The 23,084-nt window shown below is 37.1% G+C and overlaps 1 protein-coding gene across 10 annotated transcripts in view; it reads right to left on the bottom strand.

The window, feature by feature from the left end:
- The window catches only part of RUFY3 (RUN and FYVE domain containing 3), an 84,311-nt gene that overhangs the window by 9,920 nt on the left and 51,307 nt on the right, over positions 1–23,084 (bottom strand). For 7 of the 10 annotated variants that reach the window (XR_012332024.1, XM_033857121.2, XM_019932676.3 and 4 more), the window contains 8 exons: positions 21,907–22,030; positions 20,701–20,762; positions 19,415–19,480; positions 18,129–18,198; positions 8,304–8,396; positions 6,838–6,921; positions 4,645–4,812; positions 4,038–4,135 (listed from right to left, as the gene is read on the bottom strand). Coding sequence is in view for 9 of the 10 variants with exons in the window: in XM_033857121.2 (XP_033713012.1) it covers positions 4,038–4,135; positions 4,645–4,812; positions 6,838–6,921; positions 8,304–8,396; positions 18,129–18,198; positions 19,415–19,480; positions 20,701–20,762; positions 21,907–22,030 (765 nt within the window). In the remaining variant the exon portion in view is untranslated. Of the gene's footprint in view, position 1; positions 2,482–4,037; positions 4,136–4,644; positions 4,813–6,837; positions 6,922–8,303; positions 8,397–18,128; positions 18,199–19,414; positions 19,481–20,700; positions 20,763–21,906; positions 22,031–23,084 lie in introns of those variants that run through there. The other 3 variants (XM_019932680.3, XM_019932681.3, XM_019932675.3) reach the window with 2 other exon arrangements.

Genomic DNA, 23,084 nt, shown 5'->3' with positions numbered 1-23,084 from the left:
GATAAAAAACACAAGCCATGGTGGGGAGGACGACCAAGTTCAAAACACAAAATAAAACAACCCAAGGGCATGAAGAGACAGAGAGAGGAAAATAAACTTTGTAGGACGTGGGAAGAAATTATGGGGGGAGAAAAGATGGAGAAGAAACAAATTCTTTAAAAAAAGCAAGATGAAGGTGAACCAGGCAGAGGAATAGTTGATTTTCCATTTTTTTTTTATTCTAGTACTACAGTTTACAGCCATTAGATGATAAACAATAAAACATCACTTTTTAGAAAATCCATATCCAAAGCCAACCTCAAGTACATAGTAATTAAAGTTAAATCCACTTTTTTGTTTTTATTTCCTAATAGGTTTGGTACTTTATATTTCTGTTTTATACTCACTGGAACTTGCAAATGGGCAACTACCTTCTTATATGTGGAACTAGAACATTTTCCTGGTCCCTTCCCTAAACCACAAATTATATTAAATCACTGGACACTATACATCAACCTTTACCCAGGCTTCGGGTTTTTAACATAATGAAAAGCCTTTCGCTATCTCTTTCCTTTTCCATTTCTACCAACTGGTGTGTGACTAAGTGGACAAACGATTCAGCACTGGGCCTGCATAAGATTCCTGACCATATTCTCTGGAAGATTGTGAATGTTTTCTTCCAAATATCCTATAACTTTGCACCTATAAAGAAGCATGTTCTAAGGTGAAATATCTGGGGCTCTCTGTAATAGAATTTGGGAGCATGCTACTATGCTACTATGTATAGTCTTTAAAATGTTTTATTTTGGTGTTTGAGCACTCCTTCCAAATGCTCATAGAAAAGGCACCTCATCACCACAAAAGGCTGATGAAGGTAAGAAGAGGTGCAAAATTATAAGAGAGAAACTAAGTTCAAAAGTACAGGCTCTTCCATGAAGTTGGTCATATTTTCTTTGACTTGACCTTGGTTCAAGTCTGCAAGGACCTATAAAAACACACATGAAATCTATCTTACTCTCTTAATTCTGTTTTTTTCCAAGAAGACAGTAAAGAATTTAAAGAGCTGGGAGCAAAGGGGTTATCTTTGTCCCCACTTAAGCAGCTGAAATGCTGCAAATCTACTAGAATGAGAAAAAACAGAAAAACAAAAATTTTCCCAAGACTTTTTGAAGGAATAAAGGCTTATGTAACTAACACCTGTTCCCCCCAATCAAAAGTCATTTTTAAAAAAAATCAAAGTATTTATAGGATTATTACAATGTAATGCCTAGGAATGGTCAGATCTGTGGTCACTTAGAAAAAGAAGCCCTGCTGATTATTGTTTATGAATACCTACTGGGAACCTTTATTTTTAGACTAAATAATAATAATGAATATAAGTTTATCATTTGTCTATTTCCTACTCTGAAATGGTTTTCTAATAGATTGTTATTCTCCTAGAAACTTAAGCAAATTCCCATCTGAACAAAAAGTAACAGAAACTCTTAAGTAAACGTTGCCAGCAAGGAACAAGAGGCAGGAAACCATCACTCATGTCTGTGCCTTGTTGTCTTTACTCCGAAAGGAAAAGCAGGATAGATGTGAAAAACGTGTAGCATATTTTTTTTTTTAATAGAAGAGATGTGCTTTTATTAAAATGGTTCTCTCTGAGCTACCTAAATAGGAAGTGGAATTGCAGGAAAATGGCAGAGGTAGAAGATGACAAATATTAGGAGGGTTTTCCCAAGCTTCCACATTATTATGTTATCATAAGTTACCTAATCACTAACTTTATCTCTATGACTTTAAAGAAATGTAAGGATGCTGTTCCCCGCCCTCACCCTACTGCCCCCCACCAAAGTCACTAAGGCAAAATAGTTGCAAGCAATCTTGGTTACTGAGAGTAGAACTGTAGTGGAATACTAAGTACTTATCCTTGGCTTGGGGATTAAACCTAGATGACAAAAGTGAAAAGGGGTCATGGCCTAAGAGACACAGAACTACTTTAGAAGAGTCCAAGACCATGTGGCAGTCACCTCTAGTTCATTACATCGCAACGGCAGAACAGGCTCAATGACACAGACATCGCACCTAGAAACTGGTATTGTTGGGGACTGGACTGTAAAGGTATCAGTCATATATGTACAGAGCTTCAATTCCCTAGGATGTTTTTTAATGGTGTGTTTATTTATTGGTCAACTCAAGTAATTTCTCAAAGTTTATTTGGTATTTAATTGAGAACTTATACTCAATTTTCTAACTCTGGGGAGAAAATAAAGAAGAAAACACAGCCTATATATATCAAACGTTTTTTTTTAAAAAGTCCAGCAAATTCAATGTTTGGTGACATTTTATATAGAATCAGAGCATAAATGCAATAACTTTCAGATTTCTTCCTTTTACAATTAAGCTGTGGTATCCAACTTGCGAGGTGACCAGCTGTAAAATGCCTAATGATGTTTTGGGATCAGTTTATTTGCTGCACTATTTAAGGTCTTTGCCTGTTTCACCAAATCCTTCTCACTATATTAATACAATACAAATAAAAATGGGAATGAAAGGGGAATGAGAAAATGAATAAATAGGAAAGACAAAAATAGCAAGAGAACAAGTCAGCTTAATAATACTTGAAGAGGTAAGTCATTATTTTAGTTCTGTCTGCTTTAAATGCCAAGCCAAAAATCCACTGAAAAATAATCTGATACATTTCAAAAACACAATTTATGAACACTAAAATTGATTTCTTAAATCATAAACATATAACTGCTATGAGCAAGCACTTAGATAACTTCCGAGATAGACTGATACTTTTTCATTTCAAATCAGCCAAACCAGAGTTTTCAAGCTTATTTATTAATTTGCAATTAACTTTTGATTCAACAGTAATATGCAGTGCTGTTCAGGACCCACCCTGGTCAAGAGCCATCTGAATAAAAGAAGCCATCCATTCACCCTTTCATCCATGCACTTACTAAATGAATGCCTTGGACACTCAAGGCACTGTGACAGATCCAACAAGGGAACTTAAAGGATTAGTTAACTAATGTCAAGGAACTCAGACTCTCATCAGAAGATACGTATATAAAGGTTTATAAGGTAGGACAAAGTCAGAAGTGCTATAAGCAGTATAGATAGGTATGGATATAAGGCTATGGGAATTCCAATTAGTACAAATTCGCAGTTTACTTTTAGCTGGGAAGGAGTGTTAGAGGAAGCTTTGGGTAGGTGGCATTGAAGCCTGAACATAAAAAATGTATCTGAAGAACAAGGAAGTGGGAAGACAAAGGGCATTTCTAATTGGTGAAACTATTAGGCAAGACATGGATGGGGAAAATGGGAGGCATGTCTAGTAAGTAGTTTAGTTTTGCTTAGGTGCAAGAAGGGTGATCAGTGGGTGTTAACAGGTAGCAACACAGGCTGGCAACGCTTAATGACCATGGGTGCCCTGGCTCATTCAATCTTCAAGCCTTAGCCATTTCTCTTGGCAGCTGAGTCATCAGGAAGAACATGGTGGCTTCAGACAGAAAGAGAAAAGAGTAGCATAGGGAGAAGATGTACTCTGGGCAGATTGAATTGTAGGTACTGGTGGGAAGTAACTGGTCAGGGGATGAAAATGCAAGACTGGTCTCCAGATTGAGGACAGAGCGGGAGACCGACAGATCTAAGAAGTGTGGGCGGGATGTGACAGTAGAAGCTATAGAACTATTCAGGAGAAAGCAGAGAGAAAAAGGAGATGAGGGAGGAGGGAAAGGGGTTACAGTTATTAGAAGGGCCCTCAGTACCCCTCCATCACCTAGCACCAAAGTCTTCAAAGACCTGAGTGATGAACAGTAACAGAATCACAAACAGATTTAAAAGTCCTTTCATCCTTGTAAGTATCCCTCCTCTAACACATGACACTAAAATGGTTTTTAGTGACATCTTTAAAAAACACAAAATTTAACTGGCTTGCTTTCTACTTGCATGCCTGGTGTTAAGCTTGGAGATTCCCACATACTCTCTGCCAAATGCATAGCGCATTCTCTTCACGTCCAGGACTGAACGCCCTAAGTGTTTCACTAAAGAAACAGCACTTTTACCTTTGTTCAAGTTGTTTAATGGTAGCAGCCATCTGATTAGTCTTCTCTTCCAAGCGACTGTTTAGTTCACTTTTCTGTTTTACTCCTAAGTCTGAACTCTGTTATGGAAAAGAATTATGAGTGATGTTTATGTTTGCATATAACATAAAATCCTGAAACAAATCACACATACCTTTTGAACCTAATGGTAAGCGGGAACTAGAGAAATAGAAATGCTCATGTATTTGCATATCAGTTAATTACCAAGTGTAGAAAAAGCAAGAAGCAACATTTAAGATTAGTATTGTTATATGTAGTTTTGTCTCAAAAATCAACATTGGAAAGTACATCAATTTATCTATATAACTCAGTTGGCAAGTTAGGCTGGAGAGTAGAAATTATTTTATAGGATAAAAAAGACCCTCTTGCCCAGTTACAATGTAAAAAGTGGCCATGACTTTCCAGAACAGCAATACAGGATCCTAGGATAGACCGATTCCTAAAGTGGTTTATTGGTAGCTAGCCTCAAAATGAGATGTGACCCTTTCTTCTTCTATTTAAAGTGTGATTCTAGAGAAGAAGAGGGGCAGAGGGAAGCCCTGGGATTTTAGAGAGCCAGTGAGCCTACCTGCAACTTAAAGGCAAGTTCATGCTTAAGAGCCCTGAGATCATCCAGCTGCTGCCGCAGAGACACCAGGGCATCCTGCTTCTCACAGACATCCTTCTCCAGCATCTTCATAGCCAGTTCCATCTCCTGTCTCATGCTGATCTGGATTTCCAGTTCTTTTTCAACATCCTGCCCCGAAAGGAAAACAAATTACTTATTCTCTCTTTCCTCAACTAAGTGCAAATCACAAAATTCCACAGGACAAGGTAGACCAAAACTCTCAGGTATAAAGTCTGGCAAAACAGCTATAAGCTATCATTCAATACAGAGACATTAACAAAAAGAATAATAATTAGGATAATTACAGTACCATTTACTCAATAATTTACGAATCTGAAAAACTCCGTAGGCCAAACATAGTGCTATCTAATGTGTCTAAAATACTTGAGTCACTTCATTAGATATTAGAACAGACAATTGATGTCACATCTTATTATAGAAATATATATTAAGTGTTACAGCAGCCAGCACAAAATGAAGCAGTTGGAATTCTCTTCATTTGGAGGCTACTGACATTTTCAAGAGCCCAAGGAACCCAAAAGATACTTTGGGTCCCCAAGGTAACAGCTCAGTTACAGGCAATGGTCAATATGGCTAACTGAGTTTTTAAAAAATTTTTTATTTCATATTGGAGTATAGTTGATTAACAGTGTTGTGTTGGTTTCAGGTGTACAGCAAAGTGATTCAGTTATACGTATACACGTTATCCTTTTTCAAATTCTTCTCCCATTTAGGTTATTACAGAATATTGAGCAGTGTTCCCTGTGCTATACAGTAGGTCCATGTTGGTTATCTATTTTAAATATAGCGGCTAACTGAATTTTTCTATTCATTTATCATGAGATGTATCTTTGTTTCAACCATTATTACTGCAACATTATTTGGATGATCAGGGGTACAAAGACCCGAGGTTCTTCTGCATCCAGGCTGTGCCCAGGGCACATTCAGAACCTTGCCTACTTGCTTGGTTTCTTTCTCTTTTAATGAACATTTATCTTAATGTGGTACGAGAATGTGGAAAATTTTATGTAAAATTTTTTCACTTGCCACTTAACTGAGGCACTCTTCTGTACATGGTTAGCATGAACGAAGACAAATCAGACTGCTTCTTAAAATGCTGACATACATTATTTCTAGGACCTTCCTTATGGAAAGTATTTTGAGATCAAATCCACAAACACATAGAAGGAAAATGATAAATATTTCAAGGATGTTAAATAACAGTGTTAAAGTAACATTATAAAATAACCTGAAATTCTGTTCTACACACTGTTATAACAAACTACAAATCAGATCACCCCTTATTTTTAGGCTTCTCCCTGCTGTTAGAGACATTATTGGAGGGGGATTATTTGGTCGTCATACTATCTAAATTACAGGAAGAGTTAATGTACTAATACCACGGGTGTATTTAATATACTAATATTTGGATAAAATCTATTATAGGAGTATTAGTCCTTATTACACATTCTTTTATATGTGTATATATATATTTTTTAATTTCTAAAAATATCTTAAGACTAATACTGATGTACATTTTTCTGTTTATGTATAAGAACAAGAATAAATTCAGAAATAACAACTAAAAATAAAAGCATACAATTCTAAATTAATGATTCTTAAGGAGAAGAGGAGCTGCCCAATCCAAGGAGACATATCTTTGCCGGGGTGAGGAGGGGAGATAGCATAGTTTAAAAATGTAGGTTCTGCAACTAAGCCCGTGTGCCACAACTACTGAAGCCCATGCACCTAGAGCCTGAGCACCGCCACGAAGAGTAGCCCCTGCTCGCAGCAACTAGAGAAAGCCCACGCACAGCAATGAAGACCCAACACAGCCAAAAATAAATAAGTAAATTAATTAATTAAGAAAAGAAAAAAGTAGGTTCTATATACCTAATGTTTTTGCAACACAAACTATAAAAGCAAAAATAAGTTAAAAATTAAAATAGGTAAAATTCCATTGGCTGTTGAGAATGCTCAGAAAAAGGACTGAGGAAGCACTGTAGGGAATATGGGTTAAAAGAATGAGAAACTATTTCATACGATCCATAAAATTTGCTAGAACACTACTGATATTCCTTGATCTGTGAGGTAAAACCCCTAGGTAGGGGTTTTAATGTGTTCCTGAACTATTAGGACCTAAGCAAAGTTTACCAGTCGTAGTTGTGTCTCCTCCTTTAAGTGCTTCCTTGCTTCACTCAGTGCTTGCCCTTCTGAAGTTCTGTCTGGCTTAGGGCCCTTGAAAAGATAAATAAAATAGTACATATTTAAGGATTTAAAGAATTTATACAGTTTGTGGACACTAGCACTGCTATTTAGTAAGGGAAATGATCATACCTAAACATGTATGATAATGAACGAAGACAACAAAGAAACTGAAGAAGTTTGGTAAGTATTCTTAAGCCAAATTGGGAGTTTCTTTCCATTTTGTTTAAAGTCCTAAGATAGTTTACCAAACCAAGTGGTAGAAGTCTTAAAAATCAGCCTCTGAAAACAAAATAGCATTTACTGTAAATGATAAATTGGGCCAAACGTTCAAACAGGAATGTAGTCCTACTCCAGAGATCTCACATCTGGTGTCTCCACCCATACAGAGAGATCAGAGCTAAACATGAGTAGCTCATCAGAAAATGCTGAGTAGTCACAGTTGTTTTTACAAAGTCCATGCATTAAAGGCAAACATATTACTCATGTCGGTCCCCACTCAGAGCCTAGGTGCTTACTCTTTAAGAACAATGTTAATAACTGGATTTCTGGATTCCTAGGTCACAGCAGGTTAGAAGCATTAGAATAAGTAGGGAGACCTTTCTAGAGAGAGTAATGCTAACAGCAGTAAGAAGCAATAGATGCCAGTGAAATAAAAGGCAGAAAAAACCACCCACAGTAATCTGGGAATATTTAAGCTCAGAAGCTAGAAGCTCTATCAACTTCAATAGCCGACCCCCACCAAAGTAGCACCGTTATAACTCAGTACAGAATTGCCAATGTTGATAATTATGATATTCAGTCATCATAAAGGGCTAAATGTGTTCAATTACATCCTCCACTTAAGAAAGCTTAGAACTGTACAATATACAAAAGGTTTGCAAAATATCTGTTTAGACATATATAAAAAGTTTGGTATTGGGTTGGCCATAAAGGTCGATTGGGCTTTTCCATAAGATGTTATGGAACCAACCCTATACTTTAAGGGATTGAGTTATCTAGAAAATTCATTTATATGGTAACTCTTTCCCAGTGATATCAGATAAACACTTTTTACAAAACAGTAACATGGTCTAAAAATAATGGTATATTTAATATAGTAGAACACTTAAATATAGTACAAATCATTAGTATGTAAAAACAAGACGTCCAATTAGACTGTTTATTGAAGTCTCTAAACAGATGTGGGTGGCGGTGAAGCCAAGCAGTGTTTGTAGGAGAAGGGACATAGCCCCTCCCATAACCTTTGCCATTCACTCAATTGTGCCTGGAGCCTCAGTGAAAACGGTGCACTTAACATATGCAAATGCTCACAGCTACCAAGTGGTCCTCTGGAGGCAGCCCCCCCCCCCCCCCCCCCGCCATGACACATGACATGCTCTCTGGGAATATTTCATAAATCCAGTAAGATTAACCTTCCGATTAGATTCCAATATGTAGGAGCTTTCCTCTTTAACTCGTTCCATATCTTCTTGCAGGGTAATAATCCTGTTGTTTGCAACTGCAAGCTGTTGATAAAATTTTAAAAATAATCGTTATCTTTCTTTCACTAAACACAGGATAAGATAATTCATGATCTGCTAGGACATGATTTTCAGGCTTAGCTATTCTTAGAAGGAAAGAAAGCTATCTATAGCCCCATAAAAATGTTCTTATAGGGAACTTAGGAAAAATGTCTTTAAAGATAAAAATAAAAAATATCTCCTATTACTGCTTTTAGTGTAAACATTTTTTCAGTACCACAATGTTATCTTACAATTATTTACCTCAAGGGTCTCCTCATGGATAACTTGTAATTATATTTAGTTATAAAATCTATTTCTGGACTTCCCTGCTGGCACAGTGGTTGAGAATCCGCCTGCCAATGCAGAGGACATGGGTTCGAGCCCTGGTCCAGGAAGAGACCACATGCTGCAGAGCAACTAAGCCTGTGCGCCATAACTACTAAGCCTGCACTCTAGAGCCCACGAGCCACAACTACTTAAGCCCACTCGCCTAGAGCCCGTGCTCCACAACAAGAGAAGCCACTGCAATGAGAAGCCCATGCACCACAACGAAGAGTAGCCACAACTAGAGAAAGCCCGTACACAGCAATGAACACCCATCGCAGCGAAAAAAAAATTTAAAAAACCTATTTCTTTTTTTTTTAACATCTTTATTGGAGTATAATTGCTTTACGGTGTGTTAGTTTCTGCTTTAAAACAAAGTGAATCAGCTATACATATAAATATATTCCCATATCTCCTCCTTCTTGCGTCTTCCTCCCCCCTCCCTATGCCACCGCTCTAGATGGTCACAAAGCACCGAGTTGATCTCCCTGTGCTTCGCAGCCGCTTCCCACTAGCCATCTATTTTACATTTCGTAGTGTATATAAGTCCATGTCACTCTCTCACTTCCTCCCAGCTTACCCTTCCCCCTCCCTGTGTCCTCAAGTCCATTCTCTACGACTGCGTCTTTATTCCTGTCCTGCCCCTAGGTTCTTCAGAACCTTTTTTTTTTTTGATTCCATATATATGTGTTAGCATGCGGTATTTATTTTTCTCTTTCTGACTTACTTCACTCTGTATGACAGTCTCTAGGTCCATCCACCTCACTACAAATAACTCAATTTCGTTTCTTTTTATGGCTGAGTAATATTCCATTGTATATACAGGCCACATCTTCTTTATGCATTCATCTGTCGATGGACACTTAGGTTGCTTCCATATCCTGGCTATTGTAAATAGAGCTGCAATGAACATTGTGGTACATGACTCTTTCTGAATTATGGTTTTCTCAGGGTATATGCACAGGAGTGGGATTGCTGGGTTGTATGGTAGTTCTAATTTCAGTTTTTTAAGGAACCTCCATACTGTTCTCCATAATGGCTGTATCAACTTACATTCCCACCAACAGTGCAAGAGGGTTCCCTTTTCTCCACACCCTCTCTAGCCTTTATTCTTTGTAGATTTTTTGAGGATGGCCATTTTGACTGGTGTGAGGGTGATACCTCCTTGTAGTTTTGATATTCATTTCTCTAATGATTAGTGATGTTGAGCATCTTTTCATGTGTTTGTTGGCAATCTGTATATCTTCTTTGGAGAAATGTCTACCTAGGTCTTCTGCCCATTTTTGGATTCGGTTGCTTGTTTTTTTAGATATTGAGCTGCATGAGCTGCTTGTATATTTTAGAGATTGATCCTTTGCCAGTTGCTTCATTTGCAAATATTTTCTCCCATTCTGAGGGCTGTCTTCTCATCTCGTTTATGGTTTCCTTTGCTGTGCAAAAGCTTTTAAGTTTCATTAGGTCTCATTTGTTTATTTTTGTTTTTATTTCCATTTCTCTAGGAGGTGGGTCAAAATGGATCTTACTGTGATGTACGTCACAGAGTGTTCTGCCTATGTTTTCCTCTAAGAGTTTTATAGATTCATAGTCTGTCTGGCCTTACATTTAGGTCTTTAATCCATTTTGAGTTTAGTTTTGTGTGTGGTGCTAGGGAGTGTTCTAATTTCATTCTTTTACATGTAGCTGTCCAGTTTTCCCAGCACCACTTATTGAAGAGGCTGTCTTTTCTCCATTGTATATTCTTACCTCCTTTATCAAAAGTAAGGTGACCATATGTGGGTGGGTTTATCTCTGGGCTTTCTCTCCAGTTCCATTGATCTATATTTCCATTTTTGTGCCAGTACCATACCGTCTTGATTACTGTAGCACTGTCGTATAGTCTGAAGTCCGGGAGCCTGATTCCTCCAGCTCCGTTTTTCTATCTCAAGGCTGCTTTGGCTATTTGGGGTCTTTTGTGTTTCCATACAAATTGTGAAATTTTTTGTTCTAGTTCTGTGAAAAATGCCATTGGTAGTTTGATAGGGATTGCATTGACTCTGTAGATTGCTTTGGGTTGTATAGTCATTTTCACAATGTTGACTCTTCCAATCCAAGAACATGGTATATCTCTCCATCTGTTTGTATCATCTTTAATTTCTTTCATCAGTGTCTTATAGTTTTCTGCATACAGGTCTTTTGTCTCCTTAGGTAGGTTTATTCCTAGGTATTTTATTCTTTTTGTTGCAGTGGTAAATGGGAGTGTTTCTTTAATTTCTCTTTCAGATTTTTCATCATTAGTGTATAGGAATGCAAGAGATTTCTGTGCATTAATTTTGTATCCTGCTACTTTACCAAATTCATTGATTAGCTCTAGTAGTTTTCTGGTAGCATAATCTTTAGGATTCTCTATGTATAGTGTCATGTCATCTGCAAACAGTGACAGCTTTACTTCTTTTCTGATTTGGATTCCTTTTATTTCTTTTCTTCTCTGATTGCTGTGGCTAAAACTTCCAAAACTATGTTGAATAATAGTGGTGAGAGTGGACAACATTGTCTTGTTCCTGATCTTAGAGGAAATGGTTTCAGTTTTTCACCACTGAGAATGATGTTGGCTGTGAGTCTGTCATATATGGCCTTTATTATGTTGAGGTAAGTTAGTTCCCTCTATGCCTACTTTCTGGAGGGTTTTTGTCATAAATTGGTGTTGAATTTTGTTGAAAGCTTTTTCTGCATCTTTTGAGATGATCATATGGGTTTTATCCTTCAATTTGTTAATATGGTTTATCACACTGATTGATTTGCGTATACTGCAGAATCCTTGCATTCCTGGAATAAACCCCACTTGATCATGGTGTATGATTCCTTTTAATGTGCTCTTGGATTCTGTTTGCTAGTATTTTGTTGAGGATTTTTGCATCTCTGTTCATCAGTGATATTGGCCTGTAGTTTTCCTTCTTTGTGACATCTTTGCCTGGTTTTGGTATCAGGGTGATGGTGGCCTTGTAGAATGAGTTTGGGAGCGTTCCAACCTCTGCTATATTTTGGAAGATTTTGAGAAGGATAGCTGTTAGCTCTTCTCTAAATGTTTGATAGAATTCGGCTGTGAAGCCATCTGTTCCTGGGCTTTTGTTTGGTGGAAGATTTTTAATCACAGTCTCAATTTCAGTGCTTGTTGACTGGTCTGTTTATATTTTCTATTTCGTCCTGGTTCAGTCTTCGAAGGTTGTGCTTTTCTAAGAATTTGTGCACTTCTTCCAGGTTGTCCACTTTATTGGCATATAGTTGCCTGTAGTAACCTCTCATGATCCTTTGTATTTCTGTGGTGTCAGTTGTTACTTCTCCTTTTTCATTTCTAATTCTATTGATTTGAGTCTTCTCCCTTTTTTTCTTGATGAGTCTGGCTAATGGTTTATCAATTTTGTTTATCTTCTCAAAGAACCAGCTTTTAGTTTTATTGATCTTTGCTACTGTTTCCTTCATTTCTTTTTCATTTATTTCTGATCTGATCTTTATGATTTCTTTCCTTCTGCTAACTTTGGGGTTTTTTTTTTTCTTCTTTCTCTAACTGATTTAGGTGTAAGGTTAGGTTGTTTATTTGAGACATTTCTTGTTTCTTGAGGTAGGACTGTATTGCTATAAACTTCCCTCCTAGAAATGCTTTTGCGGCATCCCATAGGTTTGGGGTCATCTTGTTTTCATTGTCATTTGTTTCTAGGTATTTTTTATTTCCTCTTTGATTTCTTCAATGATCTCTTGTTTATTAAGTAGTATATTGTTTAGCCTCCATGTGTTTGTATTTTTTACAGATTTTTTCCTGTAATTTATATCTAGCTTCATAGCATTGTGGTTGGAAAAGATACTTGATAGAATTTCAATTTTCTTAAATTTAAATTTCCCAAGGCTTGATTTGTGACCCAAGATATGATCTATCCTGGAGAATGTTTCATGAGCACTTGAGAAGAAAGTGTATTCTGTTGTTTTTGGGTGGAATGTCCTACAAATATCAATTAAGGCCATCTTGTTTAATGTACCATTTAAAGCTTGCGTTTCCTTATTTATTTTCATTTTGGATGATCTGTCCATTGGTGAAAGCGGGGTGTTAAAGTCCCCTACTATGACTGTGACTGTTACTGTTGATTTCCCCCTTTATGGCTGATAGCATTTGTCTTATATATTGAGGTCCTCCTATTTTGGGTGCATAAATATTTACAGTTGTTATATCTTCTTCTTGGATTGATCCCTTGATCATTATGCTTGTCTCTTGTAACAGTCTTTATTTTAAAGTCTATTTTGTCTGACATGAGAATTGCTACCCCAGCTTTCTTTTGATTTCCATTTGCATGGAATATCTTTTTCCATCCCCTCACTTTCAGTCTGTATGTGTCCCTAGGTCTGAAGTGGGTTTCCTGTAGACACGACATATATGGATCTTGTTTTTGTATCCATTCAGCCAGTCTGTCTTTTGGTGGGAGCATTTAATCCATTTACATTTAAGGTAATTATTGATATGTATGTTCCTATTACCACTTTCTTAATTATTTGGGGTTTGCTATTGTAGGTCTTTTCCTTCTCTTGTGTTTCCTGCCTAGAGAAGTTCCTTTAGCATTTGTTGTAAAGCTGGTTTGGTGGTGCTGAATTCTCTTAGCTTTTGCTTGTCTGTAAAGATTTTAATTTCTCCACTGAATCTGAATGAGATCCTTGCTGGGTAGAGTAATCTTGTTTGTAGGTTCTTCCCTTTCATCACTTTAAATATGTCTTGCTACTCCCTTCTGGCTTGCAGAGTTTCTGCTGAAAGATCTGCTGTTAACCTTATGGGGATTCCCCTGTATGTTATTTGTTGTTTTTCCCTTGCTGCTTTTAATATTTGTTCTTTGTATTTAATTTTTGATAGTTTGATTAATATGTGTCTTGGCATGTTTCTCCTTGGATTTATACTGTATGGGACTCTCTGCGCTTCCTAAACTTATTTCCTTTCCCATATTAGGGAAGTTTTCAACTATAATCTCTTCACATATTTTCTTCTTCTCTTCTTCTTCTGGGACCCCTGTAATTCGAATGTTGGTGCGTTTAATGTTGTCCCGGAGGTCTCTAAGACTGTCCTCAATTCTTTTCATTCTTTTTTCTTTATTCTGTTCTGCAGTAGTTATTTCCACTATTTTATCTTCCAGGTCACTTATCGGTTCTTCTGCCTCAGTTATTCTACTTTTGATTCTTTCTAGAGAATTTTAAATTTCACTTACTGTGCTGTTCACCAGTTTGTTTGCTCTTTAGTTCTTCTAGGTCCTTGTTAAACGTTTCTTGTATTTTCTTCATTCTATTTCCAAGATTTTGGATCACCTTTACTATCATTACTGTGAGTTCTTTTTCAGGTAGCATGCCTATTTTCTCTGCATTTATTTCGTCTGGTGGGTTTTTTCCTTGTTCCTTCATCTGCTGTGTGTTTCTCTGTCTTCTTATTTTGCTTAACTTACTGTGTTTGGGGTCTCCTTTTCACAGGCTGCAGGTTCGTACTTCCCATTGTTTTTGGTGTCTGCCCCCAGTGGGTGAGGTTGGTTCAGTGGGTTGTGTAGGCTTCCTGGAGGAGGGGACTAGTGCCTGTGTTCTGGTGGATGAGGCTGGATCTTGTCTTTCTGGTGGGCAGGACTGTGTCTGTTGGTGTGTTTTGGGGTGTCTGTGACCTTACTATGATTTTAGGCAGCCTCTCTGCTAATGGTGAGGTTGTGTTCCTGTCTTGCTAGTTGTTTGGCTTAGGGTGTCCAGCACTGTAGCTTGCTGGTTGTTGAGTGGAGCTGGGTCTTAGCGTTGAGATGGAGATCTCTGGGAGAGCTTTCGCCGTTTGATATTACATGGAGCTGGGAGGTCTCTGGTGGATAATGTCCTGAACTTGGCTCTCCTGCCTCAGAGGCACAGGCCTGACACCTGGCCGGAGCACCAAGACCCTGTCAGCCACATGGGTTTTGGTAAGTCTGAGGTCTTCTGCCAGCATTCGGTAGGTGTTCTGTAGGAGTTGTTCCACATATAGATGTATTTCTGATGTATTTGTGGGGAGGGAGGTGATCTCCACATCTTACTCCTCCACCATCTTGAAGGTCTCCTGAAAAAAAACTATTTCTAAAATGTATAAGAGGTCACCTCATGCCTTGGGACCCATCTTACAAACCCTCCATAAAACCTTTAACAGATAATTTTTTTTTAAATGTTCAACTTTCTTTTTAAAGATTTATTTATTATTTATTTATGTATTTAGTTTATTGTAGGCTGCGTTGGGTCTTACTTGTGGCATGCGGGATCTTTCATTGTGGCGTGCGGGCTCTTTGTTGTAGTGTGTGGGTTTCTCTTCTTTAGTAGTGGCACCCAGGCTCCAGAGCGTGTGGGCTCTGTAGTTTCTGCGGCACGTGGGCACTAGTTGAGGCACGCGGGCTTAGCTGTCCCACGGCATGTGGGATCTTAGATCCCTGGTCAGGGATCAAACCCGCATTCCCTGCATTGTAAGGTGGATTCTTTACCACTGGACCACCAGGGAAGTCCCTACATATAATTTTTAAGAGAGTAAGGAATGGATTCCAAAGTTCTCACTCTAAAAGATGCCATTAAGCATTAAAGAGATTTTTCTTTTCAGCACCTACAAAGACAAGGTAATGTTATTGGCAGTGTATCTCTAGGGGAAATGTTTATAACCCTATTCCACTGGAGGGAAGAGTATGGTGGAAACGCTCTCCTCTGTACCTACTGAGCTCAGTTCCCACAGAGAGTGGGAAGGTGCCTGAAGGAGGCTAGGAAAGGAACTGAGCAGACTCCTCTCAGCCAGGCTAGTCTCCCTTTTCGTCATCTCTGCTTGGTTCCTGTTCTACTATGTAAGTACAGAGGAGCCAAGCTCAGGCAAGCTTTCTAGAGGCAGGTATGGCAGCCCATTTCTCTCTCTGCTCTGTGGGCCTAAAATGCGTAAAGAAGTAACTCTGGGCAGACGGGTCTGCTCTCTAGATCCAAGCGCACCTCGGACTGCTTCTTCCAAGGTCTCATCATCAGAGAAAATATTACAAGTGACGACTGCAGATCCAAGTGCACTTTCTAAGTCAGCTTTACCAACATAAAGTGGATGTTTATTTACCTTCATCTGCTCATTTCTTCTCATTTTGTCATATTGGTTCAGAACTCAGGAGGGGAAAAGAGGCCTTTTTTGTTTTGTTTTGTTTTTTACTGGTCCCTTTAAATCCAAAATAGATGGAAATGAGAGAGGGCAGAACTTATTAGCCTTGTCTGCTCTTTATAAAGTCTACACACAGTGCTTTCCTATCTCTAAAAGTTCAAAGCTTTAAGAAAATAAATCTTACTGGTAAGATAAATAAGTAAACGAATAAATTAATATTGTTGGTAAGATAAGTTTAGGCCAAGAACACAAGTCCTGTGACTGAGGGAATAAAATTTATATTTACTGAGTGCTTATGATGTGTCAGGCACTAGTCTAGTCCCTTATGCATTAAATCATTTAATTTGTACAAAAATCTTCTTCTTCTTCTTCTTCTTATCCCCATTCTACAGATAAGTAAACCAAAGAACAGGAGCTCAAGTAACTGGCCCAGGATCAGAAAGCTAGCAAGCGCCAGACCTGGGACACAAATTCAAGTCTAGCTCTGGAGAGCAGGCTTAATTAATATGCCACACTGCCTCAATATAACAGCAGTAGAATCACAGTAGAAAACTGCTCTGCAGAATGTTTCCAAAGCCTTGTGGCATAAAATTCTAAGGGTCATATCAATAAATTAAAGTTTTAATATAATTTAAGAATCTACATCCAAAAATAAAGCCCCCAGAACTGAGTAATATGGAAGGTGTTTTAAAGTCATAACAATGAACAATGATTTTTTCCTTCCGAAAAAAATCTGATTAGATAGCGTTTCCTGACTAGTGCTTTAACTTGCTTATTTTAGACCAAAAATTTTTTTTGAAGTATAGACGATTTACAATATTATATTAGTTTCAGGTGTACAACATAGTGATTCAATATTTTTATAGATTATACTTTATATATATAAAATCTATATATAAAATATGTAGATTATATACTTTTATATATTATAACCTTAAAGTTATTATAAAATATTGGCTATATTCCCTATACTATACAATATATTCTTGTAGCTTATTTATTTTATACATAATAATTTGTACCTCTTAATCCCCTACCCCTATCTTGCCCCTCCCCACTGTTAACCACTAGTTTTTTCTCTATATCTGTGAGTCTGTTTCTGTTTTGTTTTATATTCATTTGTTTGTTTCATTTTTTAGATTCCACATTTAAATAAGATACAGTATTTGTCTTTCTCTCTCAGATTTATTTCACTAAGCACAATACCTTCCAGGTCCATCTATGTTGTTGTACTTAACCAAATTTTTCTCACTGTATGTAATAGGATAGTTATAATTTGAGAAAGGGAAGATAAAGTCTTTGCCACCTAAAAAATTTTATTTAAGGTTTCTCATAGAAACGTCTAATGCTACTGAAGAAAAAAATATGTCGCTTAGCCGTTGGTAAGTTCGGGGAAAAAAAATTAATCAGAAGTAAAATATGAGGTTATTTTTCCATTCTAATTTTAGGGACTTTTCTAAGAGTTTTCACATGTATATTCTTACTTGATCTTCAGGGTAATTGTGAGCTAAAAGGGGAAACACTCTAATTTGCCAGTTAGGGAACTGGGCCTCTTGGAGGTCAAGTGACTTACTTGCTCAGGAGCACATGACATGTAAACTGCTATACCAAGCACTCTTCTAACTGATTTTACTTGCATTACTTCATTACTCCTTTCAACAACCCCATGTGCTAGGTATGGAGTTATTATTATAGATAAAGAAATGGAGGCAATGAAAGAGTAAATAATAGGGTCATATTTGTTATTTCATTGTCAACTGCAACCACATCTTTGCTAGGCTAACATCCCCACAGTTTACTGTTAGTTCATTATTAGTACTGGTCTCCTGACCTGTGTTCTTTATGTCATCTACCCCATCACCCCAAGGAGAAAATAAAACCCTTGAAGGCAGGAACTTGCCAATCTGGCACACATAAATCAATGCCTGGCAGATATAAATCTTTGTCTAGCTCTGGCCCATACGTAGTACCCAAATTGTTTGATGAATGAATAAATGATGAATATCACGCTACCTGCTAAACATTAACTCTAGGCTAGCCCAGACAAAACATTCACAAAAGAAAGCAAAATATTTGATCAGCCCAGGTTCTATGACTTCATATTCCAACTGGATAACTGAGACCCCTCAGATAAGCCAGCTGGCCATTCCTGGTCAGAACAAGGAGTCCTATAGTAGATATTATCTGAAAAGTCAAGTCCTTTATTTCCAGGCTCCAGAGAAATTATTTTCCACTAATACACTCTACTAAATTCTATAAGTAAATCAGAAAACTTCAAAAACACTTACCTCCTCTGTCAGTTTAGTGTTGGATTTTTCTAACGCATCCACTTTTGCCTGAAGGTTGTTTACAGTAGCACTATCAAGAGAAGAAAAAACATAATATAGTCTCTTTTGATAAACAGAGCAATATCCTGTACTTTCTTTTAAAATACTCATTATACTTTCATTGTTTACTGTCCATAATTCTTGACAGACTTGTAGGCTCTAAGACAGCTTAGAAGGTGATGTGTGTCTTACCTGCTCCACAGGTAAACACAGTAAACTTTGTTTACTTAAATAATAATAATAGTAATAGTAATAATAATAATGGGCTACATGAATTATGATGTGCTTGCCATACACCAAGCACTCTTCTGATTTTACTTGCATTATTTCATTACTCCTTTCAACAACCCCATGTGCTAGGTAGGGGGTTGTTATTATAGATAAAGAAATGGAGGCATTGAAAGAGTAAATAATAGGGTCATATTTGTATTTGTCAACTGTAACCACATCTTTGCTAGGTTAACATCTCCACAGTTTACTGTCAGTTCATTATTAGTACTCAGTCCCCAGAGAAAATGTACTTAAATTGTTCTTGAATTTTCTAGATGGAACCAAGACTATAATTTATATGGATACTGGTATAGTCACATTTTAGGTCTTACTTAAATTAAAATGATTATCTTTCATAAGAGAACTATAAATAAGGTAATTAATGGGTATATTAATTCTTCTGAATTATTCAACAGTTTTTAGACCATCAGTACACTTGAGAATACCAATAAATTTTGGATAGCTCTCCTCAGGAAAGAAGAGATTGTTTTATAACCTGGTCATGAAAAATACTTGGTGAGTACTTGGTAAATTAATGGTAGTGATGGTGGAAAAAGGGTAAATTAATACTATCAATCCAGTGGATGAGAAGTGCAAGGGACCAACGAGATACAATTAAAGGTACTAAAGTGATGAGTGCTTTACCCAAGATTTAGTCCTGAAATATGTGGCTGGATCTACCGAACCAAGAAGACCTCCAATTTCAACTATGTCACAAACTTAAGAGTTCTTAACTGAATATATTTACATAATCACTAAAATTCTAATTACATACTGATTTTATATTGCTTTTCATTAAAGCTCACCGCACACTTAAATGCCACATATCCAGTGTCTAGCTCAGTGCCTGGTAAGCAGTAATTCTATATATATTTGTTGAGTATTGTCTGAATTTATCCTAACTGCTCATCAGTTTACCTTTCCCTTCCCCCACACCAAAACCCCCAGTAAAGTAATAGTATTTATTCATTCTTTACTTCAGATGTCTGTTGAGTTCTTCTACATAGTTCTTCTGATCCAGAATTGCAGTAATCTGGCCATCTCTGAGGGAAAAAAAAAAAAAATAGAAAAAAAGTAAATAATATTAGAAATACCAAGATGCCCCACCCCTAATCTTTTCATAAAACATAGAAAGGAAATTATGGCACAGACACACTGTATCAGAAGACAGACCTGATGTATAATCCCCTTGGCATATCAACAAGAGACTTGGAGGTTTAAAATGGAAACCACCCCTGCATATTAATAAAGCTCTTGCTATAGCTTATATATCTTAATAACTTAGGTTATAGGTATAATGTACAATCTATTAGAGGCATTTAAAGAATAAAAAGTTTCTTCTCACAACTGACAGATTTTTATTTTAGCTTTGTTAGTATTATTTATCATAACAATTTTCCATTTGTCATAGGAATTGAATTAAGCTTATTTGGGTGAAATAATTATTGTTCTCAAAGGCTATATATTTATTTGCCTTTAACTGCTGTTTGGCTTCAAAGTGAATGGTATAAAAGGCTTTCACAAAGATCAGGTGTTTATTATTACATGAGTAAATTAAGTGTGGAAAAAGAAGGTTCACTTCTGGGACCAGATAATCTAGAATAGGTGAAAGTTAAACAGACAGACTTTTCAACTGAAAAACAAAATTCAAGGCCACATACCTCTATGACTACTAAAAGGACAAGCAATATAATCTTAGCTCAATGCCTAAGGTTAAAAACTTCAGACTAATTATGCTTTCAACTGCTAAATTTATAAAGGTAAAAGGTGAGTTTCTGATCGCTAATTTCCAAGTACCATATGAATATTTTTAAAACTTTAAATTTTGAAATTATTTTAGATTTACAGAAGTTGTAAAAGTAGTGCCCAGTTCCCATACACTCAGCTCCCCCTAACATTAGCATTTTACATAATCCCATGATGCACAGGTAATAGTGCAAATTTTAAGCAAACCGACAATGCAATCCTTCTGGTCAAGAAAACCATGTTTCCAAACATTACTTTTAAGAGATGAAGCATTTGATTCCTTTTATAAAAATTTTTATTTTGTTTGCCCCTGAGCCACATAGTAGGAAAATCTACTTAACTAAAATCCCTTTTAGGGTTTAGCAGGCATAATTGTCAGATATTTTTGACAAGATTCTATTAAAGCTATCTCATCAGAAATTCTTTCAGCACATCTGTTAAAGCAGTACTGTTGTAAACTTTAAATACTATCAAAGAACATTAAAGAAAAAAGAAAACTAATTTTCTTTGTACATACCCTTCACTACCTTTACTGCTGTTCCCATCCTTGAGATACATTGAAAAATCTATAACTCCAACCTACAGAGAGAATGTTCAGAATTCAATATAAAATTAGATACTTTTCCCAAGGCATAACACAATGTCTCTTTTTAGGTACTCAGAATAGTATTACGGTCATGACAACTACTAGAAATTTTTAATAAAAATTTAATGTTTTATTATAATCAAGAATTGCCGGTTGTAAAGCAATTATACCCCAATAAAGATGTTAAAAAAAAAAAATTGACGGGACTTCCCTGGTGGCGCAGTGGTTAAGAATCCGCCTGCCAATTCAGGGGACACGGGTTCGATTCCTGGTCCGGGAAGATCCCACATGCCGCGGAGCAACTAAGCCTGTGTGTCACAACTTCTGAGCCTGTGCTCTACAGCCTGTAAGCCACAACTACTGAGCCTGTGTGCTGCAACTACTGAAGCCCACGCGCCTAGATCCCACGCTCCACAACAAGAGAAGCGACAGCAATGAGAAGCCCGTACACTGCAACGAAGAGTAGCCCCTGCTCGCCACAGCTAGAGAAAGCCCGTGCGCAGCAACGAAGACCCAACGTAGCCAACAAAAGAGAAGAAAAAAAAAGTTGGAAAAGGTAACTTAAAAAAAAAAATGCTCCTCCTTAAAAAAAAAAAAAGAATTGGCAAGGGTTGTAAATAAAGAACCAAGATTAAGTCAGTAGGACATGGCTAAGAAAGTCAACTGAATACTTAATATAAATTAAGGTTTAACATTTCTTTCTCTCTTGCTTATTTAAAATATTCTGCTACTAAACCCCTGTGTATATATTTTGGCTTATATGTGTGTACATATATTAGGTTGGCCAAAAAGTTTGTTTGGGTTTTTCCATAAGATGCTACGGCAAACACATATACATATGTTTGCTGCTGAACCACACAGCACACAGCATATATATATATATTTTACCCTGTGCAAAATATTTTTAACAGGGATCACAGTTAAGACAAGAATTTGAAAAACATTCATTATGCATAAATAAGCCAAGCTGGAAGGAAAAACAAACAGATTTTTTTATATTCACATCAAAAATAAAGAAAATCCTATTTATGACTCATAGAAGTTCCCCTAATTTGGTTGGTATAATCTGATCAATCCAAATTCTGAGATAACAGAACTCAGAGTGACACACTAGGTAACCAAGTATCTTCCTCATACCTGAGAGTCCAAATCTTCTCCTTTCATACAGAAATTGGCATCAATGACATTCAGACCCACCAACAGACCAGCAATTATGGCTCCCTCTTCTTCCATCATAAGGGCATTGGGTTCATAGAATTCACTGTAAGAGAAATCCATGAAACAGTCTACTGTAATAAAACCTCAAGAATCCAATGATGTAACCATGAGACAAGGAGAAAAGCACTTGCCTCTTGGTTAAATATGGTCATCTATAATAACAGCAAAAAAGTAAAAACAAGGATTACTTGGATACTTTATTTTAGATAATAGGGATATGAACAGACTCTAGATAATAGACAGTCCAGCTGAAAGAAAAGTGATTAGAATGGTATTTTCACTGAAGTGAGCATTCATGCTTCTGCCACATATCTGTATTTGTAACGCACCAGGGGATAATTTTTCAATCTTTCATGCGTCTTAAAAAAACCGATTATTTTGTTTTTAAAAAATTGCCTTTTTCCTGATCCGCTTTATTTTTTAAATTTAATTTTATATATATTTAAAATTGTTTTATTTTATATTGGAGTATAGTTGACTTACAATGTTATGTTAGTTTCAGGTATACAGCAAAGTGATTTAGTAATACATATACTATATTGTTGTATGCAATAGTAGTTCATTCACTTTCACCTCTGGACAGTATTCCATGGTAGGGATATACCACAATGGATTCATTCTATTTGCTGTTTCAGTTGTGCAGGCTACAGTGCTTTGCTGAACACTACTGCACATGGGTTTGGGTACATATACACATGCATTTCTGTTAGACATACCTAGGGTGTGAAAGTGCTGAGTCCAAGTAAGTGAAAATATGTATTAAAAAGTGTTCCCGGGCTTCCCTGGTGGCGCAGTGGTTGAGAGTCCACCTGCCAATGCAGGGGACACGGGTTCGTGCCCCGGTCCGGGAAGATCCCATGTGCCGCGGAGCGGCTGGGCCCGTGAGCCATGGCTGCTGAGCCTGCGCGTGAGCCTGTGCTCCGCAACGGGAGAGGCCGCAACAGCGAGAGGCCCGCATACCGCAAAAAAAAAAAAAAAAAAGTGTTCCGTCTAGTTCGTAAGACTGAATGCATTTACTCTAGTGCTCTGCTGGATGAAGAGCTAATTCTTCAGACCCCAATTGAATCATATAAATTTGTAGCCGCCTACAGCTTGAA

Source organism: Tursiops truncatus, chromosome 5 (assembly GCF_011762595.2).
Source record: "Tursiops truncatus isolate mTurTru1 chromosome 5, mTurTru1.mat.Y, whole genome shotgun sequence".
Lineage (NCBI taxonomy): Eukaryota > Metazoa > Chordata > Mammalia > Artiodactyla > Delphinidae > Tursiops > Tursiops truncatus.
The sequence above is the reverse complement of the archived record's forward strand: the minus strand, read 5'-3'. Positions and strand labels throughout refer to the sequence as shown.